Source organism: Seriola lalandi, unplaced genomic scaffold (assembly GCF_002814215.2).
Source record: "Seriola lalandi dorsalis isolate HSWRI2012SDOR001 ecotype SW California unplaced genomic scaffold, Sedor1 jcf7180002054926, whole genome shotgun sequence".
Taxonomy (NCBI): Eukaryota; Metazoa; Chordata; class Actinopteri; order Carangiformes; family Carangidae; genus Seriola; species Seriola lalandi.
Genome location: NW_019525478.1, coordinates 1,010,169 through 1,036,117, shown reverse-complemented (window position 1 = coordinate 1,036,117; position 25,949 = coordinate 1,010,169). Strand labels below are relative to the sequence as shown.

The window sequence follows — 25,949 nt, the reverse complement described above, 5'->3', positions numbered from 1 at the left end:
TGAAAATGCACAAGATCATCTTAATTCTCAGAAGACAAAAATGAAAACAGACTCATATAATTGAATAATTATATTCACTATAATATAGAATCAATTTAGCTAATTAAAACTTTTAAATATATTTTGACAAAAAGAATAAATAAAGTTGGAATGACAAGAAAAATCACGACACCTGACTTTAAACATCCTTTCCACTTCATACTTATTTACACGTAGTGTTTGCATTTTGCTATCCGTTACTGCAGCATGGTGAAGCTCTGTGAGGCCGTGTGTGTGTTTCTCCTCCTGAACAGAAACACAGTCAGAGATAAGGAACAGCTGGAATAAAAACAAACAAAAAAAAACATGCTGTTGAGGGGAATGTAGGAGAGTAAATAACACGTTAGCTTGAAGCATGAGGAGATAAAACAGACTGAATGAATAAGCCTTGGGTGATGACACTTTTCACAGCTGTTTTTTTTCTAAACAATTAAAATGTGCAAAGAAGAAGAATAAACAAAAGGGTGCAACAGCTGCATGTAACAAACATTCATGCAGGAAAAGAATCACGTCTATCTGCAACAACACCTTCACATTTTGTACATTTATCCACCAGTTTCATTTGCCAGTTGTTGCCAGAGACACTTAACATTTAAATCCCTGTTCAAAATGCGACAAGTTTGCAGCAAAGAAAGTAAAATAAATCCGCACATGTCAAGGTATAACTGTTACAATCCACAATATGCACCCGTGAAAACACAGTCCAGACCCATCAGACTTCACGAAGGCACAACTCGTATGTATCTAGTTCCAACTCTGCAGCATGAAAACCCGTCCGCAGCACTCACATTAAAATAAAGTCGTGTCTCATTCGGTTTTGACTTCCTGTGTGGAGGACAGACATGTTAAAAAGCACAAACTAAAATAAGAAGGCCGTTGATTTCACAGGAAGGAAACACCAACAGACCGGCACACAGATTTACAGCAGCAGTTTTCAGTAGTAATCACGTTTGCTAAGACAGTGTTAACCTTTCTAACTGCTATATTGCACTCCAAAGATCACGGCTTGGTGAGTGTGTTGACATTAAATGCAAGTGTACAGTTATGTTGGAGGGGTGGACTTCATCTCCACAAGAAGGCCACAAACACACACACACACATGCACGCACACACACGCACACACACACTCATTGGTCATCGATTAGTTTCTCAGCGCCGTTCTCCGCTTGTCTGCCTGCGCTGCCGCTTCCTCCTTCCTCTCCGCCTCTTCCGCGCTCCTCCTCCTCTTCCTCCTCGTCCTCGGTGTAGGTGAGCGACTGGCTGCTGTAGTTGATCATGGTGCGGGAGAGGTCCACCTCGATGGGAAAGACATCCGCCTCCTTCAGGACGGCGTAGCACTCGTCGTAGTAGTGCGACATGCCCGAGACGAAGCGCTGCAGCTGGAACACGATGTCCTGGACTGTAGATGAAGAACGTGAAAGAGTCGGGTGAATAAATGAAGTGAAGACACTGAAGAACATTTTTAAAAACGTCATTTTGTTGAAGAGAAAGATAATAAAAGGGGGAAAAAGATGAGGGTCGCGGTTGCACTTGTTACTGTTTGGCAATGAAGACAAATTATGAGATTAGATCTCATGTAAAACCTTAAACTGGCTGTTTGAATTATTTTCCTCAGTGTTTCTGCTGCATATTTTTACATTTCTCTGTTTCTGTCTCTGATAATCTACCACATCATTTCAATCACAATGAAAGCATCATGACTGATAACGGTGTGTGACGATGTACCGGCGTCATACTGTGATATGTTGGCAAGAACTAGAATCACCTCCTCGCGGTTGTATCCCTCCGCCACACATCCCTGTTTATCCAGAGTCGTAGAAAATATGAACCACGTGTGTGAGATTTTGTCCTAATTTTTGTTATGACTAAAAAGTGTTTTCTGAGGTCACTGTGAACTCGACCTTTGACCTTTGAGCACCAAAAGTCGAATCAGTTCATCCTTGAGTCCTGTCAAGGTGTTACTGCGATATCATGTCCATGAGAACGAGACAGACGGACAGACAACCGGAAAACAATACGACTGTCGCCGGTGTGGAGGATTAATGAGGCTAAAATATGATGTTATTAAGATAAAATCTAAAACTAATGAAATATACTTTACAACTCAAAACATGTCTTATCTCATTGGCCTCTTTCTCTTTTGTGTCTCATGTGTATAAACAGTATAAACTGTCCCATTATCTATTCATATTATTTATTTACTATAGAAACTTTTTAATCTATTTTATTTGTTTTATTCTTATTTATTTTAATTACCGCTGCTTGATGTTCCTTGTATTGACAAATAAAGTGTGAATCTGAATGTGATGATGCACGGTGGAGTGTCTGACCATGTTTCTGATCCAGCAGCTCGATCTTCTCCAGAACGTCCTTCCTCATCTTGGCGAAGCGAGCCCGAGCCTCCTGCCGACAGCGCAGCACCAGGCGGTATTCATAGTTACCGGTGCTGACGCGATACAGCGGCTCTCCCATGGCCTGAAGGAAGACGCACATCATTCACTGCTTCGTAAAAGTACATAAAACGTTTGTTTTTCTTTATGTCAAATGATTTAATTCCTCAGACGAGAGTTGAAATGGCAACTCACAATACTGCTGTATTCTTCATCGTCCATTTCCTTCACCTTCAGGCAGTATGACTGAAAGACACAAAGGAGGTCATTCATTCCATCATTGTGCTGCCTGACAGACGTGCAACAGACTGACAGGCGTTACAGCATCATACTGAGTCGGATACTGAAGCAGAAGAAGAAGAGCTGTGGATTTACCAGATACTCGAACTTCACATCCAGGTACTTGCGGATGGTGAGCTTTGTGTCTGGTATGGCTTTGTGAAGATACGTGTTCAGGTCATGGAGCATCTGCACGATATGAGGTCGGTCATTTATTTGTCACCACCATAATTTGCATTTGATCTTACATGGAAGCGAAATACTGCACCGCACAGATCAGGGTCACATTTAAAAACAACAACAGACTCGTTTCGCACAGGACACAATATTCATGTGACGTAAACAAAGAGAGTAACATTAAAAACTTTTCTGTTAAATGAAATACAACTGAACACGAAGCCAAAGCAGAGAAGAGGATGGAAGCACATTAAGAGTAAAAGGTGAAAAAGCTTTTTCTAGTCGTTTACAATATAAAAACGTTTTAAACTGTACTCACGGGTTTGATGGTCTTTAGTAGCTGAATACCATATTTCTCGATGTTGCGGTGAGCGTCGGCAAACTTCACAAACGCCTCGCTGGCTGCAGCCTGAGGCTCCCGAACCCCGATGACGGAGAAAACATCCCCGAACGCTGAAAAGGAGCACGTTACCAAACACCAGATCATCTTTACTGTCTTCTTCTCTTTCTCCAACGAAAAAAGGTGCAAACAATTCAGCGACACTTTGTTTCATCACATCAGCAGAACTCACCTCTGTGAGTCTGAGAAAGCTCGAAGAACGCTCTGAGCAGCCGCTTGGTGTGTTCCATCAGCCCTGCAGACACAGACGACCACAGGTGATCCTCCACGCTGTCACATTTAAACATCACTAAACTCTTTCTGCTGGGGTTAAATCCAGAGAAACACAACCATAGTAAAAGTGAAGGAGCATTTATAGATCTCAGTTTGCTTTATGCCCAAAAAATCCATTTCACTGATAAAACATTCACAGACTGAGAACAACTCAGTGGATAAGACAGACGTGATCAAACCTTCCATTAGAAAGGATTTTCCTACGTATTAAAGGCTAAGCAGCAAATATTGAGAATATATGGAGGAACTGTATTGATTTTTCTTATTCTTCTTTTATTTATTGTTTTGTCCTCTGGTTATTTTTGCTTTTGTTCAATTAGAAATAAAAACTACAATTGTTACTGAATGGCAGTTTTGTGATTCGATTGTTCTTCACCTTTGTAGAGCTCTGCTGTTTTCTCCAGCTCTTCCAGTCTTTTAACGAGTCCATCTGGAAAGCAACATGAATTTACATGAGAAGAGCTTCATTTCCATCTTCAACAATAAACTAATAAACTCCTAATGATGATGGCGATAATAATCTCACCGTTGCAGAGAATAGCTCTGCTGAGTCCCAGAGCGTCTGCTGTGCCTGAGCTCATGTTCTCTACCAGCCGATGTTTGACCTTTTTCAGCACTAACACAAACAAAATGTGTGTTTAACGCAGAAGAAGCAACACATGATCCACAGAAAGTAATATGGACAAATATCGGATCAAAACGTGAGTGTGTGTTCGAGTCTGATGCAGGAGATACCTATATCCAGAGACTTCCCCTGTTTTGGGTCTGCCTGCAGTTTGTTGTAGTGGATCGTTGCTTCTCCCTGAAGTCACAACAACAACAACAACAAATAAACAGGATATATTTAAAAGATCATCACTAGAAAAAACAACAACATATCATCCATTCATTTACTCTTATAAAAACAATTAAAATACAATGTGTTATCCTGACACAAGTGGTAAATTTGTTAATGTGCAAACTTTTCCTGCTTCATGGGGCCAGGGGTGAAATTCACAGCAACACAATCTAATCCTTTAATTCCCACACTGGACCCTCTCTTTAATCCACCATGCAGGAAGTCATGGAATTTTTCAGGGTGTGAACAATAGATGCCAAAATCAACACAGCCACTCTACATCGGTGACGTTACGCCGAACGCTACGGGCTATTGTCCTGAGCGCTTTAGCTCAGCTCGTCAGGACAGTGAAGTCCCTCTTCTCCGCAGTCCAGTGGAAGGTTTGCACCTGAAACTAGTAAAGTGTTGGGACTATTCACTGATTAATCCACAGCGGGACACAAAAATGTGAGTAATGTTTTAATAAGTGGACATGTTTCTATTCATGTTCACATGTAGTAATTTCATTTTTCTTATTCATTAAAAGGTGCTTGTTATGTAGTTTAATTGTTTTTTTAATTGGTTTAATCTGAGTCTGGACTGTGTCTCCATCCACAGAATGGTGGATGAAGTAAATAATAATCCATCTGATCATATCCTGGTGTTGTTCAGGACTGTCAGTAACTATGGACTGTGATTCCATCCTCAGAGCTTGTGTACCTGGACAGCTTGAATCATCTTGGCCACCTCTACTTTAGTCTTTCCCTTCACCGGTTTCCCGTTCACGCCTGTGATTTCATCGCCTGCTGCCAGAGTTCCCTCCAGAGCTGCTGGGGTGTTATCAAAGACCTGTGGGACAACAGAGACCACTTTTCAAAAGGTACCAATGACTTTTTGTAGAGTGAAACATGATAGAACTGTTCTGTCACAGATTTCACAACATGGTTATAACCTACTGTACATACCTGGACAATGTAGAGACAAGGGCAGTACTGTGCCCCACCACCAATGCTGATGCCAATAAGGTTATTAGCATCTTTCTTCAGACACACGGTTCCAGGTACCGTTGGTATCCCCCTGTGGAGGAGGGAAGATGATACTCTGAGATCTGCAGCATTTAACTGACTGTGTGTTCGGACAGCTTTACTGTATAAAACTCTTAGATGCTCAATATACAGTTAGCTCTGTAATGATAGTGATGTGGACCCATGTATGAATGGAAGATTTAAAAGTTCCCACAGTTAAACCCGCTGAATTACTTAAATGACTGACCCAGATCATAAAAAATGGAAAACATAATTGTGACTCACAGCTTGTCCTCCTCCAGTTCATAGTCCATGTCTGTGAACATCTCAGGACAGTGTCACTCCTGTCCCAGGAAAACCTGTGAGTGAATATAATAATATAGAATATAATAACACTAATCTTTTTGTGACTGCACCTGAGGATCGATATGATGAAGACACAAATATTCAGGTAGTGCTGAGACAATCTGAGCACGAGCTACCACTGATATAAACAGAAACTTAAAGTAAAAAACAGTCTGGTGAGAAATGTCCTATTTATCAAATGGAAAAGTGATGAAAATAAAGCTGGTCATTCTGGCAGGAGAGCCTCCTCAGGACAGCGACACTGACTCGCAGCCGGATCCCACAGACTGAGGAGGAGACGCCAGCTGCTGCAGCAGGTGAACAAACAGCTGGCAGCGATCAGCGCATGCTAACTACCTGGGGATAGCCAGTGAAATGAGTCTAAATAAGAGTAGCACTTAAACTAAACTCATCGACCTCTGCGGTAAAAAAAAAAGAAAGCAAAAACAAAAAAACTACGGTGATATTTCATTTAAGCGACGGAAGCTAATGGCATGAAAATTGCTCGCTAACACTTGCTAATTAGCTAGCTGTTAGCTATTGTAGGCTACTGCAGGGTTCAATTTTACCGGGAGGTTCAGAAACGTTAACGATTTACCTTTATTAGAAGTCGCACCAGTTCCTCATACAAATGCCCCTTCGTGTGCATAAAAAGCAGAAATATCTTTTTAAAAATTTGCTCGCTTTAGTTGTAGCTATCTGGATGTCTGCATCCACTGACAGCTCCTCTGTTTACTTTATTCAGTCACTTCCGGCTACATAGCGGAAGTTGTTGTTGAGGACGGCTAGTGTCATTTTTAATGTCTACGAGTGGTCAGAGTCAGAAACACTAACCTTGCTTTATCAAATGGAGATAATGAATAAATTCAAACTGACTGTCTGTAGTGAAACATAGTTTTTAACCAACACAAAGCCCATGTAATGTAATCCAAAAACGGTCTTCAACGTATTTAAATATGGGGTTTTACCGCCCTCTGGTGGTCACAGTGAGGAACTGCAACGGATTAAATTCGTCAAGCTACTGTAAATGTAGACCGTACAGCCCTTTCCGGTAAGTACTTTTAAATAATAAAGGCCCAACCTAACGTTATCAGAAGTGAAGTAACAGAACAAATATATAGTAATAATAATAAAAAAGTAATATATATATATATATATATAGTAAAATGTACTTTGGTGAACCGTAACGACGGTCTGGTTTTATGAGTTTAATGTGTCGCAATTTCACACTTACGCCACTGGAGAGCGGTAGATAGTCCATGCAGTGATGACAGCACACTCCTACATCCGGTAGATCCTTTCACAATAAAGTTACTAAACCGAAGCTATTCTCAAGTGGTCCATCGTCTCCATCTACCTATTGTCAGTACATGCGGGAGACCCTCACGGGACTGGGAATTTATCGACAACTGCAGGTTCGTTTTAGTTCTTAAAAGATAAAATTATTTACATGCTTGACGACAGTCGTGTCAGATAGTGGCAACCAATGCTAGTTTTCGGTAGCCTCTTCTAATGATGCTAAAGTTATTTACACCCCATTCACATCGACACAAACGTACGATACACTACATTTAACCGACATATCCACCTTGCATGAAGACATGAAGTCATTAGAATCATCAATGTTTACCGCCCGCCAGTGGTTACAAGGTAGAATTGCAACATATTTAATCAGGTAGTAAAGTTGCCGTAATTGTAGATATGACCACATACTAATACTTCCGGTTCTTACTCTCAAAATAGAGTGACCAAACTAAAGCCACAATCCAACAGAATCTCCCTTAATCTATTACGGATATAGGACGGGCAAGGCGGGATTCAAGTGACGATGGAGGGAGTCAAAAGCTTTTTGGTAATCTTGCGAGACTGATGAAAGATGCCCATTAGCCCACTTAGCATGCTAATCGGCATCACCACAATAGAGAAAGTTGCTAGTACTATAGCAGCGCCACGTAACTCTCACTTCGACACCTCGTTCTGTAGGGGTTGACGGAAGTTTAAATTTTTAATTAACGACATTATTCCATGGTCATTTATGTTATTTTCTCCATACTTGCTTCAGTTTCTTTCCCGTAACTTTACTTTACCGGAAGTGTGTGCTCTTGTGCCTGCACTGACGGATATTGACTAATTCTATTTATTGCAGTTCCACACTCTTACCACCGGAGGGCAGTAAAACGTTGAAGACAGCAGTATCAGTGCAGATATTCAGTAATAATAATAATATCCGTTTCATTCTTACTTACAAACCTGGTGTTTAAATTTTTTAAAAATTTAATATATTTTTTATAATAATTTAAGTTTTGATTGATAGATGTTGTAGTCCTTGAATGTGACTATTAACAAATAACAACATCCAACTATCTCAGTATTGTCCATCGGTCTCCACACTTCTTAGTTGATCATGTCCTGATTAACAGAAAAGGTAAACTGAACAGAGCCTTATTTTTTTATTGTATAAATAGCAAAGAATAAAGTAGGTCCTCTAAAAATGCTGTTGCAAGGTCTCTCCTTTTATATCAGGCAGTTACTGTGATGACATTGAGCACACACACTGTAAGTGAATGGATAAATTAGTAAATGATGGCAGATGAAGACATGAAGGATTTACTTTCAAATTCATTAAATAAAAATCAAGTTCAGGTCAGATTGAAGAGACAGAAGAACACAGTGTCATATTCTAATAAAATGAATAAATAAATGAATAAATACAAATCATTATTCAAGAGACATCTAGCATGATCGTGATGAAGACCAATAGTCTAAAAACAAATAATAACCATGTATATCTTTCATTTTTTTTTATTTTCAAGTGCACAAATCAACCCTGTAAATATCAGACTGGTTGAATACCACAGGCACAGTATACTCTGGTAGTTGTTTCTCTCCAGTGTAAATTTAAGACTCCTCAATGTACGCAGTGGCTCTCAATCTAAATCAGGTTTGATCATCACCTCACACTGGCTCTGCAGCAGCTGTTTCTCTTGTTCAATGATCAAGAAGACAGTTCATCTCATTTGCAAAATGAGTTCAACAGCAATGATTAAACAGAGCAGGGCATCTACATTGAATAGGCTACTTCATTGTGATGATGATGATGACTGATCACTGTATCTTTTGTACTTTATATTATAAATAAAGACTTTACAACCACACCACTTACATTTTGTCTTCCAGGACAGAAGACGGTGTCTCTGTACCAACACCATCGTCCTACACCTTCCATTAGCTCCAGGACTCTTCACCAAAAATGAGCCTGGTAAGTTTAAATCTGCTGCTGCTTTTATTTCACTGTTCTGCACCCTGGAATTGATTATTTGCTGAATAAAACAGCTGATAAATATCAATATTTGATTGTTCCCAAGTCTGCTACCATAATGACAACCAATAATCTTTCATCTGCTCATGAAATTGTTTGAAACCCTGAACTACACAAGTGTGTTTCTCAGCAACTTGAACTGAAGAATGTGGATCTGCGAGCTGGAGATCAGCTGAAACTAAAGGGAGTAATTCTGCACGATGCTGAGAGGTAAGCTCACCAAACACATTATACTTGTTTAATATTACCCTCTTCACTGAATAAAATAATACGATAATATCTATGCAGATACACTCGGGTTTGTCGCTGTAGTAAAAAATAAATAATCTGTAAACATGCACTTCTATCAATAGTGTGTAGATTACATGTCCAGTGTTACATGCCTGTGTGGCGTTCTGAGCTCTGCAAACATCTGGGTGTTTAAACTACATTTCTTGTATAAACTCAGATTCCAGATCGACCTCGGCTGTGATGCAGACGACCTGGCGCTGCACTTTAACCCTCGTTTCCATGATGACACAGATGGAGCTGTGCTCGTGTGCAACTCAAAGACTGATGGTTGTTGGGGTGATGAGAAACGGGAAATACACAACCCCTTACAGAGAGGCGCAGACGTCAAGGTGAGGGAGTCGAACTGAAGGAAGATAAGATGCATTTACTTAATGAAAAGTGCTGTAAAAAAGTTTGGTGAGGAAATTTTTGAAAGGCTTATGGCTTGAAGAAAAAATATATTTGTTCACTTACCCTGCCATGTGGATAGTTTTAGTTTCATATGTGTCAGAGTGTTTCTATTAAAAAATTAATTTCTGTTTTAGATTGTACTCAAGCTGGCGGGAGACGTGTTTGAGGTGGAGCTTCCTGATGGACAGGAAGTCCAGTTTCCTAACCGTGTTGGCATGGACGTCATCAGCTACATCAGAGTCACAGGGGACTTCAAACTGACTTCCTTCAAAATCTGCTAAAAGATACAGCTGCTGTAACACAAGCAGACTGTGGTCATCAGTTTGGATCAAGACGAGACCGAGTCTTGGTCAGTTACTGTAAGAAATATTAATCATTAAGAGATGAAGCTCTTCAGTATATGGTATATTCAGTATGTGGTCTTGTTTTGTTGTCACTGAGGGTCAGTGTAATAAACTGTAACCAGATCCTGTCTTTGAAATATATTTTCTCACAAATAGTGACACAAACTTCAGATGTTTTCATACAGAGAGCAACAGTCCAATAAAAGGGGCATTACACCAGTTTTACACATGAGGTTAAGTTTATTTGTCACAAGGAATATTCTACCTGTGCAAAAACAGTTGTATTATGTATCTACAGGGAGATACATGTATCTAAAGTTTGAGAAAATAACTTGACAGAAGCTAACAGCAAGAACATTACTTGCAGATTATTGCTACTTAGCTGCTCGCTACTGCAGGTTCCACTTTACTGGCAGGTTCAGACACGTAAAAGCCCCGATTTACCTTTATTAGAGGTCGCACCAGTTTCTCATACATATGCCCCTTCGTCTGCATGAAAGGAAAATATCCTTTTAAAACAAAAATAAAAACTCACCATAGTCGCAGTTTTTATCTGAATGTTTGTATCCACCGGCAGCTCGTTGTTTACTTTATTGGGTCACGTCCGGTAACATACCGGAAGTTGTTGTTCAGGATGGCTAATGTCATTTTTATTTTCTACAAGTGGTCACAGTCAGCAGTCAGAAACATTAACCTTGTTTTATCCAAAGCAGAAAATGTATGAATTCATACCTATTTTTTTTTTAACTGATGCATCGTTTTATTTTAACCAATACAAAGCCCATGTAATGTTTTCGACGTATATGTACATGAATTTTACCGCCATCCAGTGGTCACAACGAGAAACTGCAACATATTATATTTGTCAAGCTACTGTAAATGTAGACAACCCTTTTCGGTGAGTACTTTTAGATAATAAAGACCCAACTTAACGTTATCAGACGTGAAGTAACAGAACAGTCATAAAATAATCATATGTAAAGTAAAATGCACTTTGGTGAACCGTTATCACAGGCAAGGTCTGGTCTTACGAATTTAATGATGTCAGATAGTGGCAACCAATGCTAGTTTTTAGCTTTTCTAACTATGCTAAAGTTATTTAAACCCCATTCATCCATACTTATAATACTCTAAATTTAACCTGTCCAGCTTGAGGTGTGGGGTTTGAAAGAAGTGGGCATCTACAAGGCAAGAGGGGGTTTAATAGCAGACACTTGAGTTGCAGTATGGGAAATGTAGGATACAGTGATTTTGGAGCTTGATGTAAACTAGAAACAAAAACTCAGGACATCTTGGCCTCTGCTGCTTTTGACCATCTCTTTTTAAAAGTCCTTCTTTTATGAGTCCCCAAACTTAACAGAGGTGCAATACTGAGTTGTGGCAGTTCTCCTTCAAGGCACCAGATCACATATAAACAGAGGAACAGATGACTTAGATTACCTGTGAAACCTGGTTTTAGAAATCATCTCAAATACATGAAAAGTCACGATCAGAGCAACAGAAGGGTGACGCCTATGTGCAGACAATGAAGCAGAAAGCTTAAGAGCCATGTGTGATTTTCTTATCAGGTTGAGACAAAGTCAAATACACATTAGGTGATTTTCAAGTGTTATCAAATAGAAACAGTTAGGAAGAAGACTTTACTATGAACCATGGATCAGATACAAAAGGTTGGGTCTTCTACAAACAGATGTCAGATCTCAAAGGTGGAAATTAAAACTTTGTCATTTAAGAAACAAAAGAAAAAACATGGTCTTTCAATAGATATGATGTACTTATTTTTATTATGCTCATTAATAACATGAAAGGTTAAAGTCAACAGGTGTTTTTGTGTCGTCACTGAATGATCAGTTTAATAAATGATTTAAAAAAAACTTTAGAAATATTTTCCTCACATTGACAACAAAACAACAAAACTCATGCTGCTGTAGATATAATGACAGATTATTTAAAATGAGATTAACATAACACAGCTGAACACTTCAAATACGTCTTCAACATAAAGCATCCTGGATCAGTTAACATGATTCAACTTAAAATGTAAAGACTTACAAAAATACAAACAGGCAAAACTTGTTTAACAGGATTTTCAGATTTAAGTTTTAGAAATGAATTACACAGGTTAAAGAAATATACCCTCCATTCTTTGTTGTAAGAAGTCGATCATCTGACAACGTGTCTCTCATCAACCTTCTCACTCATCTTTCCATGATCACTGAACTTCAGGAGTTCAGATTTCATGTATTTTCATTAATAAAATGAATCAAAATATTCATCAATACATGCATCATATTCATAATTTCTCTTTGTCTCTTCAAACAAATTAAATGAAAAGATAATATATTGTCTTCTGTTTCACCTTCATGGAAACATTTCTCTTCAGGAAGTTCACACTAACCAACTTTGTAGATGACATATTGATTTAATATTAATATTAACATATCTATTTTTGACTCACTCCATCCTCCAGATTACTATTGCTGTTGTGTGCTCTTTTGTTATAAGTATTCATTTGAATCAGACTTGTGTTTACTGTAATTTGTAATGATTCATTTACTGTCCACATTTATTATTCAGAGACAGAAAAACCTGCCAATAATAAAATCAGTAAAAGTCTGTGAATATTGTTTTATAGGAATTTGATTCATGAATATTCACATGGAAACAAGTATCATCATTTTCAGCAGAGTAGTTGTGTTGTTCACTCACAGATTGTACATTTCATCCAGACTTTTAATCGCTTCTTCTTTTCTGTAGTTTCTCCACTCGCTGGGAATTTTTCCTTTTCCCTGGAATTTTAATTCATAGTGGTCTTCCAGTTGTTTTTGAAATCGACACACGAACCATTTCCAGTATGTGAGTTTGGACTCATCAGGAGTGATCTTCCACGCAGCAAACCTATCCCCACCATCTGGGTACTGTTTAAAAGGAATGCTTTCATCAGTGTCACCATGGGGGTAAAAACCTTCATCACTTGCAACTAGTGTTGTACAGAAATCAACAACCAAATCCTCTGTGTTTCTAGTGTGAAATCCTTTAGTCCCAGAGGGGCGATGAAAAGGGACTCTGTGCTTTTCAGGACTGTGATCTTCAACGGTGTTGGTGCAAACAGCTGCACAGAATGGACACTTTACCCAGCAGCACTTGCACAGCTGATTGATGAGGATCTGATCAGGTTTCATTCTGAACTCATTTATCTTATTTAGTGAGAGGTTATTAATCTCCTCCATGATGGGTTCAAAGCTTTTTTCTATCTCTTCTTTAAGAAACTCAAAACTGTTTATGTCTCTGAAGTTTTCAGGACAAACGGCATCAAATGTGAACTGATCTTTTAGAGAACTGGTAAATTCCTCCAGCCACATGTCTGTGTTTCCTCTCTGGGTTTTAACTTTCTCTGTTGCTGTAAATAAAGCCCGACTCACATGTTGAGTCATGTCTTCAACATTTTTCTTGAGTAGATCCCGAGCTTTATCTTTGTGTGATGTGAAGATGTATTTCTCTACTTCCTCTTTTATAAACCTCTCCACATGTTTCCTTGGGTGTCGGATGTAGGTGATGAAACCACTGAAGTCCTCTTTCTCTGCCAGTGACTTCAACACATGTTTCTCCAGGTTCAGTCTGTTCCCATTGAATGCTGGGAAACTGCACTTCATCTCTCCAGCTAGATCAATGGCAGTCTTGTTACAGACAGCCTCAACAGTGGAAACCTTCAGTTTTCCACAGATCAGTTCCCCGAGTACAACAGCAGAAGAGTTTCCTTTACAGAAGCTTCTGAAAATGTTGTAATATTGATCCTTTTTGCTTTCTAAATAAACCAGTGCATCATTCTTCTTCTTGAATTTCTCGTGGGACTCTGAAAGCCAAGTCCCTGCTCTGTCAAACACATACAGTAAGAGTTCAACTGTAAACTTCTTCTTCAGAGCAAATTTCCTCTCTGATTCAAATTCTGTCACTTTCTCTTTGACATTTTTGGCAACTTCTTGCAAATAAGTTGGACTGTAGCCTGTTGTAGCTACAGGTTTGTTCTTGATTGTATCAAGTGACTGTTTTTCAACATCATCAATCAGGGATCTGATCAGTTGTTGATCTTCATGCTGAAGAGTTCCCTTAAAGTAACTTAATACTTTCATAGTTGTTTCTGAAACAAAGTCACCAAATTGTCTAAATTTCTCATTTTCTCTTCTGAACTTTTTCCTCTCTTGAGGCTTTTGGCTTTCGTCACAAAGCTCCTGATACTTGGCGAGTGTCACATAATGAGAGTAATCACCAGCCTCTAATATGTTTTTGTATTTGCCACTGTTTTTGGATTCATCAATAAGAGCCCATTCAAAACCGAGCTCTTGAAGGATAGTTGACTGATCTTCCTCCAAGTTGATGTCTTCAATAGGTTTTGTATCTGCAGTTAGTTCTCTCACCCAGTCTCTCCAAACAGAGTCAAACTGCTGTTTAAGTTCCTTTTCATCTTGTGTCTTGTGTTTTAACTGATGAGCGAGCTCTTTGCTCTTCTGTAGCAGCTTGTTCTCAAACTCTGTCTTTTGATCGTCAAGCTTTTTACAAGCCTTCTTCTGCTGGATAACTTCATCCAGTTTTCTTTTCACTCCTCTCACCTGTTCATCATGAAACTCCTTGATTTTGATTTCAAATCGGCCTCGCCACTGAACCAACATTTCTTTGTCTCTGTCATCATCAAAGTACTTTGACATTTCTTTTTTGATTTCTCCATATGTTCGGCTCATTTCTTTAGAAAGATAACTGAGCTCAACCTTGTCAAGTTTTCCATTTTCAATTCTGTTGTACAGCTGGTTTTCAATGGTCAACATGTTGCTCCTCAGGGCCCAGGTCCAGTTCCCGTACTGAACCTCAAGGTTTCTGTACACTTTAATTTCAAGTGTGTTTTTGAAACTGAAAACAAAGTTTTCGTTCAACAGGGCATTCCACAGGTCGTGAATCTTGCTTTTGAACTGTGACAGAGTAATCCCATCAGACTGTGAAGCTTTAGAGAGGATGAAGTTCTTCAGCTCTTGGATGCTCTCACTATAACCTGGATTTGGAGGAGCCATAGGTGGACTTCCCTCCCAAAGCTGGGCAAAGTATTTCACATCTTTTTGTACATCAAATGCAATGACGTCACTGAAACACTCTGCATCACAAACCTCCTCTTTGGCAGCTAGTTGGGTCATCTGGTCCAGTTTTTCTTGCAGGCGTCTCTTTCCCTCCATGTTTTTCTCTGCAGCTGAAATATCTGTCACATTCTGGTGAACAAACACACAACTTGGAGAAAGTTTAACTTTCTTCATCCTCATGAAAGCCTGAACAACAATCTGCAGAACATCTTGCATCTCAGCTGGATTCTCTCCAAAGATGTTGATCAATGTCATGTTTCCCAGACCAACAACAAAAGTTGCCAGTTCATTGTCGTGGTTAAGAGCGGCGTTACCTGCTAATTCAAGAGCACGCAGTCCTTCAGTGTCCACCACCAGCACGTAGTCAAACTTAAAGTCTCTCTTCATCTCCTCTGACACTTTGATCAGCTGCATGAAGGCACCCTTGGTGCATCTGCCAGCACTCACTGCAAACTGTAACCCAAACATGGCATTCAGCATTGTTGATTTTCCACTGCTCTGTATGCCCAAAACTGACAACACAAACACTCTCTGGTCACCCAGTCTCTTGATGACTTCCTCTAAAAGACTAGAGATCCATGTCAAAGGCACATGACCTGCATCACCATCCATCAGCTCCATGGGGTGTCCTGATATCATCAGCTCTGCAGCCAGCTCAGGGTATTTAGGCCAGTCAGTCTGATCCTTCTTTGTTTGTTTCTGCAGAGATTCATGGGCTTCATAGATCTGCCCCATTTCTCTAAAGATGTGCTCCAAGCCAAAAGTTGCCGATTGTAGTTTTGTTGATATTTGTTCAAGCTCAGTCTGTTTTCTTTTTAACAGATTAGATTTGATATGTTTCTTCTTCAGAGCCAAGACCTCAGACCACTTCTTATCATAGCTTTGGAGAATTGACATGAGATCGTCTGTGGAGAGGGCGTCTATTAACATCTGAGTCCATTTCAGGAAATACTCTTTGTCTGTTGATGGCAAAGATGAGAGACTTTCAGTGAACAACTTCACCAGTTCACTACAGGAAGCATCACGTTGTTTTTCTCGTATTTTCTTCAGTTCCTGTTGCTTTTCACTTTTGTCCTCCTCAACGTTTCCTTTGAGGTGATACAGTTCTTTCTTTATTCTGCACCATTCATGCCACAGTCGGCCATGACAAGGGAGGAATTTATCTTTGATTTTTGAAACTTCCATCCCCTGAAGTAAATTCACTGTTTCCATAGCAGCAGACTTTCCTTTTTGGCAGGCTGTGCCTTCTTCATCCACTCTGATCCCAGAGACCTCGGCCATGGTTTCAAGCTGGAAGGACGTTTCTGATCCAGACAAGATCTCTCTAATGATCCTTTTCAGTTCTTCAGAAACATCTGACTGGCTTCTGTCTTTTACACCCATTTTATATTTTCCCTTTTTCATCTGAACTGCACCACAATCATTATCAGTAAAGAGACAAATCAGAGGCTTTGGAGACTTCAGAAGATCTGAGATAACTTCAGCACTTTTGTCACCTTTTTTCAGAGTTGGTAACAGAACAACATTGACTGAAGATTTTTCAGTCAGTATCTTACGCTGTTTTTCAATGGACAGTGCATCACCATGAAGATTACAGAAGGCAGTGCAGTCAGTGAAGGCATCGTTGGGTTTTCCAGCAGGACAGTACCAGGCAATCTCTGCCACACCATCCATCAAAAGGCGAGATCTGGTGCTACCTGGGCAGTTTCTGTGGAAGAAGGTGTTGTGACGCTCGTTGATCAAAGTGTTCATCAGCTGAGATTTAGACACTGACAGTGAACCCAGGCGGAAAAATGACACCATGGGTGTCTCAGCTTTGCAGATGGGTAAACTCTTCATGGTGACAATGTTTGAATGACCCTTGAGTTGAGTCGTCTTCCAGGTTTTTCTTATTTGTCTGAATGTCCACAGAGGACACTCAACATCCAGTGTGACTGGGTCAGGAACAAGCAAAGGTAAGGCGTACTGACACTGTGACAGCTTTGTCATCATGTTCTGCTTAAGGAAGCTGTCTGAGCAGTGAAATACTGCCATTTGAACGTCCATCGGATGAACATGAGTCTGTTTTGATTGATCAGAGTTAACATTGGTGCTAAAAAGAGCATCTAAAACATTTTCTTTTGTGTTTGAAGAATCAAGTTCTGCAACAGGATTTGAGTGGCTGACCTCAGCACTGTCTTGTCTTACAGGAATATATCTGGCTCTGTAGTCTAACATCATCAACCTCTGAAGAAAAGTATGAGCTAGATCTTCCTCAGATGTTTCATGGTCCTGTTTCACTGGTGGAACTATTTTAAGAAAATCTGCTGGAGACAACTTCTGTTTGTCTTGAAGGTGAAGTCTGTGAAGCAACGTTTCAAGTTCTCTTTGATACTCCATGTTTCTATTCTTCTCTCCAGAAATCTTCACTGACTGCTGGAAATAATAAATAACCATTTACAGTATGTAAATTAAATGGTAAGATCACATGGTTATAAAGTAAAACGTCCTCAAATTCTATTGAAATAAATTTGTATTTTCTGACCTTATCCTTGTTTCCACTCATATCCACATCTGAGGTGCCTGCAAGAAAACAATGAGCCAGAGTTGAATCAATACATTCTTCTCTTGTTCACTGTAAATGATTTTGTTTGTTAGTTAGTAATTAGTTTGAATTTTGACTTTTTTTTGTTATTGCAAAATAAAATAATTTTCTCACATGTTGCAGATGGAACAGACTTGATTTTAGACTCTCCTCCTCTCGCTGTGTTGTCATTCTTCTTCTCTGATTTTTTTCCATCATTAACTGAGTCACACTGAGAAAACAGGTGATTTAATTCAATCTTAAAATAAATAGGTTACAACCATTGAAATTAAGAACACAGTGGTACACTATTTAGAGTACAGGAAAACCAAAAATAACAGTAAGGGAAACTAAATTCTGTAAAATAGGTTTGTAGTTTAGGGAGAAGAAAGTAAACTGTTCACTAAAAGTATCTTCAGCTTCACTCTTCCAGTGTCAAACCAGGAGCTTTGCGGAGTCAAACACTTTCCAAGTCTAAAGTAAAAAGGCAAAAGCTCCAATCTTTAGTTGAGGTCACAGGTGTTTGTGCTAGATTTTAACCTGACCTCATAAAAAACAGGAAGCATTGAAAAAGAAATGTTGCTGTATGACAGTGACTACAGAGGATCAAAAGATCTCACCTTTACCTGTGTTGTAGCTTCTCTCTCCTCCAGATGATCTACTGTAGCTGCTCTCTCCTCCAGATGATCTACTGTAGCTGCTCTCTCCTCCAGGTGATCTACTGTAGCTGCTCTCTCCTCCAGGTGATCTACTGTAGCTGCTCTCTCCTCTAGGTGATCTACTGTAGCTGATCTCTCCTCCAGGTGATCTACTGCAGCTGCTCTCTCCTCCAGATGATCTACTGTAACTGCTCTCTCCTCCAGATGATCTACTGTAGTTGTTCTCTCCTCCAAATGATCTACTGTAGCTGCTCTCTCCTCCAGATGATCTACTGTAGTTGTTCTCTCCTCCAGATGATCTACTGTAGCTGTTCTCTCCTCCAGATGATCTACTGTAGCTTCTCTCTCCTCCAATTGATCTACTGTAGCTGCTCTCTCCTCCAGATGATCTTCTGTAGCTGCTCTCTCCTCCAGATGATCTACTGTAGCTGCTCTCTCCTCCAGATGATCTACTGTAGCTGCTCTCTCCTCCAGGTGATCTACTGTAGCTGCTCTCTCCTCCAGATGATCTACTGTAGCTGCTCTCTCCTCCAGATGATCTACTGTAGCTGCTCTCTCCTCCAATTGATCTACTGTAGCTGCTCTCTCCTCCAGATGATCTACTGTAGCTTCTCTCTCCTCCAGATGATCTACTGTAGCTGCTCTCTCCTCCAGATGATCTACTGTAGCTGCTCTCTCCTCCAGCTGATATACTGTAGCTGCTCTCTCCTCCAGATGATCTACTGTAGCTGCTCTCTCCTCCAGATGATCTACTGTAGCTGCTCTCTCCTCCAGATGATCTACTGTAGCTTCTCTCTCCTCCAGATGATCTACTGCAGCTGCTCTCCCCTCCAGATGATCTACTGCAGCTGCTCTCTCCTCCAGATGATCTACTGTAGCTTCTCTCTCCTCCAAATGATCTACTGTAGCTGCTCTCTCCTCCAGATGATCTACTGTAGTTGTTCTCTCCTCCAGATGATCTACTGTAGCTGTTCTCTCCTCCAGATGATCTACTGTAGTTGTTCTCTCCTCCAGATGATCTACTGTAGCTGCTCTCTCCTCCAGATGATCTACTGTAGCTGCTCTCTCCTCCAATTGATCTACTGCAGCTGCTCTCTCCTCCAGATGATCTACTGTAGCTGCTCTCTCCTCCATCTGATCTACTGCAGCTGCTCTCTCCTCCAGATGATCTACTGTAGCTGCTCTCTCCTCCAGATGATCTACTTTAGCTGCTCTCTCCTCCAGGTGATCTACTGTAGTTGTTCTCTCCTCCAACTGATTTACTGCAAGGTAATGTAACAACAAGCAGATTGCAGGATCAATTATATGAGAAATTGTTTCTGGTCAGTTAATAGTTCCAGGTTAAATAAGATGTATTTGCAAAATTATGTTAATGTCAAAAAATATGCACAGTATATTTACAATGTTAAAGACATATGTACTCTACATCAAATGGAGACAATATGGTTAGAATTTGAATTTTGCAGATATGCAATACAAAAATCAAGGAAACATTCTTTGGTAACTGTTGAACTTTTACTAATTAGTTGGTTAATCTATTTTATAACACTGTGAATTGTGGGATATCTCTCAGAAGAATGCAAGAGAGAGAGAGAGAGTTTAGCTAAGCAGCAGCTCTAAAATGACAAAAGGTTTTAGCCATTTTAAATAGTAAATTATTTTCAGTTCATTAACTGTGTTCATAATGGGACTAATTAATGTCTTCCCAGAGTTAAAAAGACGTCTGCTGGCTGCAGAGCCTTTTCCTCTCGGGCCCCTCTGCTCTGGAACAACCTCCCTGCTGATATCAGACTGACTCCATTCAGACTTTCACATCTAAACTTAAAACGTATTTTTATGCCTTAACTTTCCGATAGCTTCTTATTCTTTTACAAACTCAGGCTCTGTACCTGTTGCCATCCTACCACTGGTGGGTGGGCCTCAGTCTCACTAAACCACTAAACTCAGTACAGTATTGTCCAGGCTGTCCTGCTGATGAGATCACTGTAAACTTTCTGAATATCACTGCATCATTCGGACTGTTTGTTTTTTCCCTCAACCACAGAGCGTCCAGGCTGTGTGCCTCTCTCTCTCTTCTCCTTCTCTATCTCCTTCCTGCTACTCTCCACAGATCCTCTCGCCTCCAGAGCTGCAGCTGGAGAATCTGGATCTGCAACTGCAAACCAACAACTGCCCCATGATCCTGTTTAACACCTGCTGCTAAACTTTACTATAATTAATAATGATAATTAGTAATGTTATTAGCTATCATTACTATTTTTTATTAGTAGTAGCACTACAGTTCCCATTACATTACTATTGCTGTTACTGCTGCTACTATCACTATTGTTAATATTGCTATCATTGCACGTTCTTGTCGCCCCCTTACCTCTCACAGGTCTTTCATAGAGGCTTTCATTAATTGTTAATTTCCTTTTAGATGTAGATGTTGCAGAATGTCTTAAGTCACCACAACAGTAGAAAATGGTGTGTAAGCATGTGAAAGTTGGAGAGTAAATGGACAGTTTTGGTGGTGGTCCTCCGAGCAATTGGGAATTGTATATGTCAAAACAACTACTCCTCAAACTGATTTACACAGTACAGTATGGTATTCTTAGAGGCTGTGTTTTGTAATGTTGCTCTCCATTATGTTTCTAATATTTAGTCCCCACTCTATTCTATGCACGTAAAACCTTATTATAGATGGATGTAATGGTATTGCTCATCTTTTTCTCTTACCGTTTACTGTAGATGTGTTTACGGCATTGACCCCAGGTTCACTTGTTGCTGCTCTGATGTAGTCCCCATCAGGTTCATCCACTGAACAAGACTAAAAAAACATTTGTTTCAATGTAATGTTTTTTACTTTAATCAGATTAGACCATTGAAATAACATTTTTTCCAAAGTGAGAGGTCACCAACTAAGCAGCAGATAGATGAACATACATGCTAAGAACAATCAATAAATGCTAATGTCAGTCAGATTATATACTTAGTAACACATTCAGGCACCAGCAGACATCTGGAGTATGGAGGAAATTTGTAGACTGCACAGACAGCTATACTATACTATACTATACTATACTATACTATACTATACTATGTCATTGTTCAGAGGAAGGCCTAACACACTCAGCTCTCAAACATACAAGAAGAATTTCTTCAACAGTCTCAAAATCCCCCTATAAGAATGAAATAAATGTAAATAAAACACCTGGGAGGTTTGTTGCTATTTTTTACCATTCTGTTGGTACAATTGTTAGAGGATATGGACTGATGCAATATAGATTCATGTGAATAGTGTTAAGTCAGTACTTACAGTTCCTTGGAAGCATGGCAGGCAGTTAGTGAACCACATACCATTGTTCCTGCGTCTATGACTGCATTCAAGAAACACGTCCTGGTGCATAGAACACAGATTTCATATTGACAGATTGCATAAATATTATATAGATAGAATATATCTGCAATACATTTTGTCTGGCAAAAATTGCAACTTGTTGTGAGATATTAAGATATTACTAATTATTAGACAAAATTCATTTGTAGATACTATAACTTGTTGCAGAGCTCCAGTGACATGAGCCCACTGGAGTTCAGGTTCTGATCTTGTTGGTGGCAAAGGTATCAGGGGTCATCCAGAACAACACAGCATCGTGCAGCAAGCTGAATCTGGTTCAACTTCTTCTGCAACACAATTTGATCCTGCAAGGCGCTGTGTTGACCAATCACATGTGTGTAAGTCGGACACTGTGATCAAGTTTGTGAAATCTGTGAGAACACCTAAACTAAAACTGAGCGAGAGACATTTTTATTGTGCGACTATGTGTATGAAAGCAAACAAGGAAAGACTTTTGTTTGCTCAGGTTAAGTTATTCTTTGCTCAAAATATTTTCTCTTCAAAATATAATTTGTGTGTTTTCAAAAATTATTTGTCTGTGATCAGAAAGTCCCACTGCGTGCTCAGGAATAAGCCACAAAAATAACATCATACAAGGGCTGATGGGAAATTGAGGATGTTGGACTTCACAAGACCACAACAGAACCGACTCTCAAAGTTTTGGGGCTGATGGACCCACCAAACAAGATGGGTCAACTTGTCTTTAATTACTCGATGCCATGTGGTTCTTACTGCATTCAAACATGCTCTGAAATTTGGAGCCTCAACTGCTATGTGTGAGAATTCTTTCTCCACATTGAAGAATGTATTTACTGATAACAGACGCAACATTTTTCACAGCCGAAGAACTGATCTGATCAAGCTGGCCTTCGAGAGTCGCCTGAGCAGAACATTTAAAGTGGAAGCATCTTTTCCTGAGAAGATTGGACTCATCAGCAAATGGAAGATTTCAATTGTACTAAATAAAGGTATGTGTGAAGTTAGCTTGTATATAAGCATATTAACTAGCATGCATATTTTTTGGGGTTAAGTCACCACCCCCTCTCTGCATTTCAACTGCCCCCTCATTCATTCTCTGCTAGCACCAGGTCTGAACCCACTTATACATTTCCACATGAATTACATCATTTAAACCTCTTCTGAGAGCTGATGTGCTGCTTGTTTTATATCCTACAGGTGACCAAGCACTGAGGACATTATTGGGACTTTGTTGGACTCAATTGTTGCATGATACTCATTTATTCATACCTTAATTTGTATGAATAACATAAAAATATTAATAGACTGTTGGTCAAATTATTACTGTGCTTTTTCTTTTACCTCTTAACCTCTTAACTTAAAACTGGCTCTTTCAGTGAGTATGTTAAACAGATTTTATTTTCTTTATATTGATCTTACAAGGTGAAACACACATTTGATCCCTCTCTGTTCAAGTTGAAACATACTGTTTCGGCCTTTATTGTTAATCTGACTGTATTCACTGCAGACTTGTGCTGGGAAATGTTACCAGGTCTGTCATCAGATAAATATAAAGGTGCATGTCTGCAGCAAGGATATCAATATAATGAACTTTATTTTGTTATATATTTGTCAAATTAACTCATCCACTGCCAAACATGAAGCAGCTCATGAAATGAAAACTTGCTCAGTTCTAGATGAAAAATCATTTTAAAGGTCTGATGTTTGGACAGTGTGGACACTGTGTGTGATCTGAAAAGTTTTATAATTTCAGATTTAGGGAAGGATTCTCTTGTGGTAAATGCTGATGTGATTTAGGAAAAAAGGGATACTGTGAGAATAAATACAGCTGTATGATGGTGACTGATCTTTACCTTGGTTTGAGTTGAACTTTCCTCCAGCTCATCTACTGACAGGTCATGTGAGAAAAAACAGATTGAACAGGATTAGCATAAAAACAATATGTGGTTTGTAAACAATTCTTAATTTATGAATGTTTAACCATTACTGGAAAATGCATGTTATATTTAAACCAATTCAGAAAATGATTTGATCAGAATATAAAGTACAACATCTAATATAAAATATTTTGGTGAACACCTTGAAGAACTCCTCCTTGTGAAAACTAAATATCACACAGACAAACTGTTCAACATCAAAAGTGAAAGTAGAAAAAAAAGAGAGCAGAAAGTAGAAAATATGTGACACTCCCACTTCATACCTGCGGTCAAACCGTCATGTGTGTTTCCGTGGTCAAACCAGTATTTCAAGTGGCCGATTTTGATTTGATGTTCCTACAAGTCATTTCCGGGAGTAATTCATGTGAAAGTCTTATTTTTACATATGAGATTGTATTTAAAAGTCATTTCCAGCAGCTTCCTAGAACTATGTCAGTGCGACTACTGTAAATGTTCAATAAATCACACACTCGAAATCCAGGAACAACTGGTTTGACCACGGGAACGTGAATGATGCTGGTTTGACCGTAGTTCACACGATCATACTTCAAGAAGTATAACTTTCATCTGTGTTTTGTCTTATACTGTAATTAGCATGTTTATGAATCACGTGTACAGTATCTGTGATTTAAAGAAATAGAGATGAATAGTGTACAAAATGTGAGCATGCCAGATTTCAGCTGTGAGTTCAACTCATGAAAAAAGATCAAATCTGAAGTCAAGATAAAATAAACGTGTCTCTGCACAGCAAGCGTTCACAAAACCTCTTCCACACAGAGCAGTCAAGATTTAAAGAACAAATATCACAGTAAGAACCTGAGGTTTGAGTTTAAACAGTCAATGTCTGTTATAAAAACTGTACAGACACTGATTTTTACATATTTACACAAACACATTATAGAAATGTTCAAACTCACCTTTGTTTCGTGTTTTCTCAGCTCAGTCTGATCTGTGTAGATGAACCTGTTTTATTATGAAACCTAACTGTTGTTACTAGGCTTTATATACTGATCAGAAGATTTGATTATTGGTCATCCCCTCACAAACCCCTCCCCCCACCTGCTCTGAACAAATCAGATGTGATGTGAGAGGCGTGACGATCTGAGAAAGTGAAACTAAGACTAGTTGCTCATTCTGTGATGATTACAATGAGAGGCGAGTCACAAATACAGCTTCATCCATCTTGAAGCAATTATACATTGATGTTAATTTGATTTGAAGTATTTTAGGTTTTTGATATTGTCTTCAAATAAAAGTGACAGCAATAAAGGCACAATTCGTTTGTATTTTATTTTGGTAAGTCTTCTTTTTGTTCTTGCAAGTAATGCAACAGTTGTTCTTCACAGACAGTTTAAAACACTTAGGAATGACGTTCACTTGGACAGTAATGTACTTGCCTTCATTCTAACTCTCGTGTTAAATCACAAGTCTAATACCTGAAAATACCTGCCTGCAAATCACCCATCACCCCATTAACCACACCCAGAGGTTATTTAACCCCACCCATCTGTATGCAAGCCCTTTCCTCCAAACCAGGAGAACAAACACAACCAAGAACCAGTGAACTTCCTGAACTGTGGAAATAAACTCCTTAAACTGGATCCTGTTTAAATGTGGATGCCACATTAGATGTTCTGATCCAGCTGTCTGTGGAGAACAGCTGTTGTTGCACTGTGTTGAAGATGAAAAGATATTCAGGTTAAATAGATCAGATGTGGTTAAAATGTGACAGTGTTTTATAAAGGATATACATTATATAGTTGATGCTGTGACAAGTTAAAATGCTGAAGTCAGCCAATGAGCCTCTACAGTACTATTGAAGCCCTCTATGAAAAATGTGACCTGGCAGTTCTCCTTCAAGGCACCAGATCACATACAAACAGAGGAACAGTCGACTGAGAGTCCCTGTGAAACCTGGTTTTAGAAATCATCTCAGATACATCAGAAGTCACAATCTGTAACTGGATTTTACTGCTGCCTGCATTTGATGTCATCTGTGACTGAAAACATACATGCTGGGAAACTGGGATAGAAAAATGATCAGTCAGAGAACAGAAGCGTGACACCTATGTGCAGACAACGAAGCAGAAAGCTTAAGAGCCATGTGGGATTTTCTTATCAGGTTGAGACAAAGTCAAATAGACATAAGGTGATTTTCAAGTGCTATCAAATAGAAACAGTTAGGAAGAAGACTTTACTATGAACCATGGATCAGATACA

General features: G+C 39.3%; 3 protein-coding genes and 1 long non-coding RNA gene across 16 annotated transcripts in view; 1 reads left to right on the top strand and 3 right to left on the bottom strand.

Annotated features, from left to right (window-relative positions):
• Positions 1–57: 57 nt before the first annotated feature.
• Positions 58–6,500, bottom strand: pick1 (protein interacting with prkca 1). Its single transcript, XM_023431686.2, has 13 exons — positions 6,344–6,500; positions 5,686–5,759; positions 5,341–5,452; positions 5,096–5,224; positions 4,294–4,360; positions 4,085–4,174; positions 3,935–3,988; positions 3,458–3,520; positions 3,205–3,338; positions 2,805–2,897; positions 2,625–2,675; positions 2,370–2,514; positions 58–1,438 (listed from the first exon to the last, which is right to left on the bottom strand). The coding sequence occupies exons 2-13, from the start codon at positions 5,724–5,726 to the stop codon at positions 1,167–1,169; spliced, it is 1,251 nt and encodes a 416-aa protein (XP_023287454.1). The 5' UTR covers positions 5,727–5,759; positions 6,344–6,500; the 3' UTR covers positions 58–1,166.
• On the top strand, positions 5,166–10,212 carry LOC111673815 (galectin-2-like). 6 transcript variants are annotated; one of them, XM_023431689.2, is made up of 6 exons: positions 5,220–5,255; positions 5,984–6,062; positions 8,923–9,004; positions 9,195–9,274; positions 9,513–9,684; positions 9,880–10,212. In XM_023431689.2, exons 3-6 carry the CDS (start codon positions 8,996–8,998, stop codon positions 10,024–10,026), a joined length of 408 nt encoding a protein of 135 aa, XP_023287457.1. In that variant the 5' UTR covers positions 5,220–5,255; positions 5,984–6,062; positions 8,923–8,995; the 3' UTR covers positions 10,027–10,212. The 6 variants fall into 6 exon arrangements, with proteins under 6 accessions (XP_023287456.1, XP_087026164.1, XP_023287457.1 ...); XM_087170039.1 differs by having other exon boundaries at positions 9,183–9,274; XM_023431688.2 differs by lacking the exon at positions 5,984–6,062 and having other exon boundaries at positions 5,166–5,255.
• On the bottom strand, positions 8,349–9,917 carry LOC147817643 (uncharacterized). The gene is made up of 2 exons (XR_015436188.1): positions 9,809–9,917; positions 8,349–9,698 (listed from the first exon to the last, which is right to left on the bottom strand). It is a non-coding gene; the product is annotated as an uncharacterized LOC147817643 (long non-coding RNA).
• A 1,642-nt stretch (positions 10,213–11,854) lies between the features above and the next one.
• The window catches only part of LOC111673759 (interferon-induced very large GTPase 1-like), a 36,074-nt gene continuing 21,979 nt past the window's right edge, over positions 11,855–25,949 (bottom strand). For 6 of the 8 annotated variants that reach the window (XM_087170019.1, XM_087170023.1, XM_087170022.1 and 3 more), the window contains 2 exons: positions 17,737–17,774; positions 11,855–17,627 (listed from right to left, as the gene is read on the bottom strand). In XM_087170019.1, the coding sequence (XP_087026145.1) occupies positions 12,795–17,627; positions 17,737–17,774 (4,871 nt within the window). In that variant the 3' untranslated portion in view covers positions 11,855–12,794. Of the gene's footprint in view, positions 17,628–17,736; positions 17,775–17,910; positions 18,026–25,949 lie in introns of those variants that run through there. The other 2 variants (XM_023431619.2, XM_087170021.1) reach the window with 2 other exon arrangements.